The sequence below is a fragment of the Salmo salar genome, chromosome ssa09, assembly GCF_905237065.1.
Source record: "Salmo salar chromosome ssa09, Ssal_v3.1, whole genome shotgun sequence".
NCBI classification, from domain to species: Eukaryota; Metazoa; Chordata; class Actinopteri; order Salmoniformes; family Salmonidae; genus Salmo; species Salmo salar.
This window is the reverse complement of record NC_059450.1, coordinates 41,777,328-41,782,982: the sequence shown is the minus strand read 5'-3', so window position 1 is coordinate 41,782,982 and position 5,655 is coordinate 41,777,328. Positions and strand designations below refer to the sequence as shown.

The window sequence follows — 5,655 nt, the reverse complement described above, 5'->3', positions numbered from 1 at the left end:
GACCAAACTTCAAATGCTTAAGTTAAGACAATCAAAGATAAAATTGTGACTATGGTATCAAAAGCTTTCTGAAAATCAAAAAATAAGATAACAGTGAAGTTATCCAATAGATCACAATACTCAACCAAGTCTAGTAACACCAGCCTCAGATTTTTAGATATATGACTCCCTTTCATAAATCCATTACGCCATTTCACCACGATTATTAACGAGAGAATCAGAACATCAGCCCGCGTCCCAGAAATAGAATAGTTCTAACAGAATGCAATTTAAAGGGTATTTCAAAACATGCACATTCTGTGCTGAGAATGTTTGTGTCCCTTAGCAACCAAACCATCCTTGGATCCTTGATAGGTGCAATCTCACTGCAGAAACAGAGAGCTGCAGTCTAGAGCCAGCTGGAACCTGTACAGAAGCTCCATCCAATGACACTTCATAAGAGTAAGTTGAAAAGTAAAAGTAAAGCAACTATATGTTTCTAAACAATGACAACAAAGTCAGAGATGTATTGTGTTCTAGTGACTATCCACTAACGTTACCCGAGACCTTTGCAAACTAGTATGGGCCACTGATACACCCAATAACAATGAAACGTCTGTTAGTTTAAATGCAGTTTTGGTAAGCAAGAGTGTCTGTTAGTTTAAATGCAGTTTTGGTAAGCAAGAATGTTGTCTATAAATAACCAAAAAGACAATTCTGTGAGTTTAACATTGGTCATATAGACTACGTATACAGCCACTCCAGCAATAAACAATGTTTTTTCATTTTTCTAAAGAGAAGATCTTTTGAGATATGTATCAAAGATCAAGTACCGTGATCCTTAAAACTCTTTCCTCTCCCTCCAGGTGGGTATGTGTGGTACATCGGCTACTTCTCGGCCCTTACGGTGTGTGTGTTGGTGCTGACTGTGTCATGCGTGTTAGTGCACCGCTTCAGAGACAAGCAGAGAGAACAACACACACACTCCTGGGTGGCTGCCGTCGAACAGGGCGCCGTTACCCAGCATCCTCTACTGCACTGGATAGATGTCAACCGTCACTTGTCTCTGTCTGTCATTGTCAAGGGAGATGCCAGAGGGAAACAGGAGGAAGAAAGAGAAGAGGGGGAAGAGGGAAAGAAAGAGGAAGGTAGCGATAAAGACAGAGGACAAAGAAGAGTAAAAAGAGAGAGGAGTGAGGAGGAGGTGGAGGTGGAGGAGGAGAAAGACGTGAGTGAGATGGAGAAAGGTAGCAATAGAGACAAAGGAGAGGGAAGAATGGACAGAGAGAGGGAAGAGGACGGTGGTGTTGAGGTGATTGGTAGAACAAAGCAAAACAACGGAGGAGAAGAAAGTGATGGAGAGAGAAGAGAGGGATGTTAGGGAAGAGGAAGAAGAGAAACAGGAGGAGGTGACTAAGTCATCATGATACGGAGAACCTGTGACCAAAACCTGTGCACTTCTAATAAATGTTATTTTTGCAAGTCTACACAGTGAGTGTGCAATAGTCCGTTTAACAATATACAGCACAATGCTAGTGAGTGTGCAATAGTCCCTTTAACAATATACAGCACAATGCTAGTGAGTGTGCAATAGTCCCTTTAACAATATACAGCACAATGCTAGTGAGTGACAGTGATAGTCCCTTTAACAATATACAGCACAATGCTAGTGAGTGACAGTGATAGTCCCTTTAACAATATACAGCACAATGCTAGTGAGTGTGCAATAGTCCCTTTAACAATATACAGCACAATGCTAGTGAGTGTGCAATAGTCCCTTTAACAATATACAGCACAATGCTAGTGAGTGACAGTGATAGTCCCTTTAACAATATACAGCACAATGCTAGTGAGTGACAGTGATAGTCCCTTTTTCAATATCAATTGAAATTGTATTTGTCACATGCGCCGAATACAACCTTACTGGTAAATGCTTATTTGAAAAGTTAAGAAAATATTTACTAAATAAACTAAAGTAAAAAATGTAATCAATTAAAAAGTAACAATAACATAAAATAACAATAGCGAGGCTTTATACAGGGGGTACCGGTAACGAGTCATTTGCAGGGGTACAGGTTAGTCCAGGTCATTTGTACATGTTTGTAGGGGTAAAGTGACTATGCATAGATAATAATAATTTGATGAATGGTTCAGCAGTCTTATAGCTTGGGGGTAGAAACCGTTAAGGAGCCTCATGGATCTAGACTTGGCGCTCCGGTGCCGCTTGCTGTGCAATATACAGTAAATTGCTAGTGAGTGACAGTGGGTGCCATTACCTTTTAACTGAGGATTGGGAGAGAAAAGGGCTTCTCCTCAAATAGGGCCCAGGCACTCTGCTGAGGGGGAGGGTCTAACGGCTCCACCCTGGAGGAGCTCTGAGAAGGGGCTTGACTTCCACAAGCTCCTGTTCACATCTGTTATAAATAAACCATCTAGAGGCGAAAGAAACGCACACCTATTTAGGTGAGGTGCTGGCTAGCAGAGTGGAACACTTAAAAAAATAAAGGAGAGTCGCTCATAAATTAACCATCTAGTACACACTGTCTTTCTATAAACACTGTTCATCTGTAATAAATTAACCATCTAGTACACACTGTCTTTCTATAAACACCATTCATCTGTAATAAATTAACCATCTAGCAGACACACTGTCTTTCTATAAACACTATTCATCTGTAATAAATTAACCATCTAGTACACGCTGTCTTTCTATAAACACTAATCATCTGTAATAAATTAACCATCTAGTACACACTGTCTTTCTATAGAACCTATTCATCTGCTATGAATAAATCATCTATTACACAGCTTTCTCTCTCTCTCTCTCTCTCTCTCTCTCTCTCTCTCTCTCTCTCTCTCTCTCTCTCTCTCTCTATTTCTCTGACTCCAGCATGTCCTCTCTCTTTCTCTCTGACTCCATGTTGCCCTCTCTCTCTCTCTCTCTCTGACTCCAGCTTGCTCTCTCTCTCTCTCTCTCTGCTTGCTCTCTCTCTGATTCCAGCTTGCTCTCTCTGTGACTCCAGCTTGCCCTCTCTCTCCAGCTTGCCAAATCTCTGTGACTCCAGATTGCTCTCTCTGTGACTCCAGCTTGCCCTCTCGCTCTCTGACTCCAGCTTGCCCTCTCTGTGACTCCAGCTTGCCCTCTCTCTCTATCTCTCTGACTCCAGCTTGCCCTCTCTCTCCCTCCTCTCTCTCTCTCTCTCTCTCTCTCTCTCTCTCTCTCTGACTCCAGCTTGCCCTCTCTCTCTCTCTGACTCCAGCTTACTCTCTCTTGGACTCCAGCTTGCCCTCACTCTGACTGCATCTTGCTCTCTCACACTCTCTGCTTGCTCTCTCTCTCTTTGCTTGCTCTCTCTCTGGCTCCAACTTGCTCTCTGTGACTCCAGCTTGACCTCTCTCTCTCTGACTCCATCATACTCTCTCTGTGACTCCAGCTTGCCCGCTCTCTCTCTGACTCCAGCTTGTCCTCTCTCTCTGACTCCAGCTTACTCTCTCTTGGGCTCCAGCTTGCCCTCTCTCTCTCTCTCTGACTCCAGCTTGATCTCTCTCTCTCTCTCTCTCTCTCTCTCTCTCTCTCTCTCTCTCTCTCTCTCTCTCTCTGCTTGCTCTCTCTCTGCTTGCTCTCTCTCTCTCTCTGCTTGCTCTCTCTCTGACTCCAACCTGCTCTCTGTGACTCCAGCTTGCCCTCTCTCTCTCTCTCTCTCTCTCTCTCTCTGACTCCAGCTTGCCCTCTCTCTCTCTCTCGGACTCCAGCTTGCCATCTCTCTGTGACTCCGGCTTGCCCCTCTCTCTCTCTAACTGATTCCAGCTTGCCCTCGCTCTCTCTCTGACTCCAGCTTACTCTCTCTTGGACTCCAGCTTGCCCTCTCTCCTTCTCTCTGACTCCAGGTTGCCTTCTCTCTCTCTCTCTCTGACTCCAGCTTGTTCTCTCGCTCAGCTTGCTCTCTCTCTGACTCCAGCTTGCCTCTCTCTGACTCCAGCTTGCCCTCTCTCTGACTCCAGCTTGCCCTCTCTCTGACTCCAGCTTGCCCTCCCTCTCTTTCTCTCTCTGACTCCAGCTTGCCTCTCTCTGACTCCAGCTTGCCCTCTCTCTATCTCACTCTGACTCCAGCTTGCTTTCTCTCTCTCTCTCTCTGCTTGCTCCCTCTCTCTCTCCCTCTCTGCTTTCTCTCTCTCTGACTCCAGCTTGCCATCTCTCTGACTCCAGCTTGCCTCTCTCTGACTCCAGCTTGCCCTCTCTCTGATTCCAGCTTGCCCTCTCTCTGTCTACAGCTTGCCCACTCTCTATCTCACTCTGACTGCAGCTTGCTCTCTCGCTCTCTCTGCTTGCTCTCTCTCTCTCTGCTTGCTCTCTCTCTGACTCCAACTTGCTCTCTATGACTCCAGCTTGCTCTCTCTCTCTCTCTCTCCCTCTCTCTCTCTCTCTCTCTCTCTCTCTCTTTGACTCCAGCTTGCCCTCTCTCTCTCTCTCTGACTCCATCTTACGCTCTCTCTGACTCCAGCTTGCCCTCTCTCTGACTCCAGCTTGCCCTCTCTCTGACTTCCACTTGTCCTCTCTCTCTCTGACAGAAGCTTACTCTCTCTCTGACTCCAGCTTGCCCTCTTTCTGACTCCAGCTTGCCCTCTCTCTGATTCCATTTTGCCCTCTCTCTGACTACAGCTTGGCATCTCTCTGAATCCAGCTTGGCCTCTCAGTGACTCCAGCTTGTCTCTCTCGTACTCCAGCTTTCCCTTTCTCTAATTCCAGCTTGCCCTCTCTCTGACTCCAGCTTGCCCTCTCTCTGACTCCAGCTTGCCCTCTCTCTGACTCCAGCTTGCCCTCTCTCTCTTTCTCTCTCTGACTCCAGCTTGCCCTCTCTCTGACTCCAGCTTGCCCTCTCTCTCTTTCTCTCTCTGACTCCAGCTTGCCCTCTCTCTGACTCCAGCTTGCCCTCTCTCTCTTTCTCTCTCTGACTCCAGCTTGCCCTCTCTCTATCTCACTCTGACTCCAGCTTGCTTTCTCTCTCTCTCTCTCTGCTTGCTCCCTCTCTCTCTCCCTCTCTGCTTTCTCTCTCTCTGACTCCAGCTTGCCATCTCTCTGACTCCAGCTTGCCTCTCTCTGACTCCAGCTTGCCCTCTCTCTGATTCCAGCTTGCCCTCTCTCTGTCTACAGCTTGCCCACTCTCTATCTCACTCTGACTGCAGCTTGCTCTCTCGCTCTCTCTGCTTGCTCTCTCTCTCTCTGCTTGCTCTCTCTCTGACTCCAACTTGCTCTCTGTGACTCCAGCTTGCTCTCTCTCTCTCCCTCTCTCTCTCTCTCTCTCTCTCTCTGTGACTCCAGCTTGCCCTCTCTCTCTCTGACTCTAGCTTGCCCTCTCTCTCTCTCTCTCTCTGACTCCAGCTTGTTCTCTCGCTCAGCTTGCTCTCTCTCTGACTCCAGCTTGCCTCTCTCTGACTTCAGCTTGCCCTCTCTCTGACTCCAGCTTGCCCTCTCTCTGACTCCAGCTTGCCCTCCCTCTCTTTTTCTCTCTGACTCCAGCTTGCCTCTCTCTGACTCCAGCTTGCCCTCTCTCTATCTCACTCTGACTCCAGCTTGCTTTCTCTCTCTCTCTCTCTCTCTCTGCTTGCTCCCTCTCTCTCTCCCTCTCTGCTTTCTCTCTCTCTGACTCCAGCTTGCCATCTCTCTGACTCCAGCTT

General features: G+C 47.1%; 1 protein-coding gene across 1 annotated transcript; it reads left to right on the top strand.

Moving 5' to 3' along the window:
- The first annotated feature begins 235 nt into the window (after positions 1-235).
- On the top strand, positions 236-1,428 carry LOC123724127 (cilia- and flagella-associated protein 251). Its single transcript, XM_045687069.1, has 2 exons — positions 236-441; positions 846-1,428. The coding sequence occupies exons 1-2, from the start codon at positions 426-428 to the stop codon at positions 1,358-1,360; spliced, it is 531 nt and encodes a 176-aa protein (XP_045543025.1). The 5' UTR covers positions 236-425; the 3' UTR covers positions 1,361-1,428.
- Positions 1,429-5,655: the final 4,227 nt, after the last annotated feature.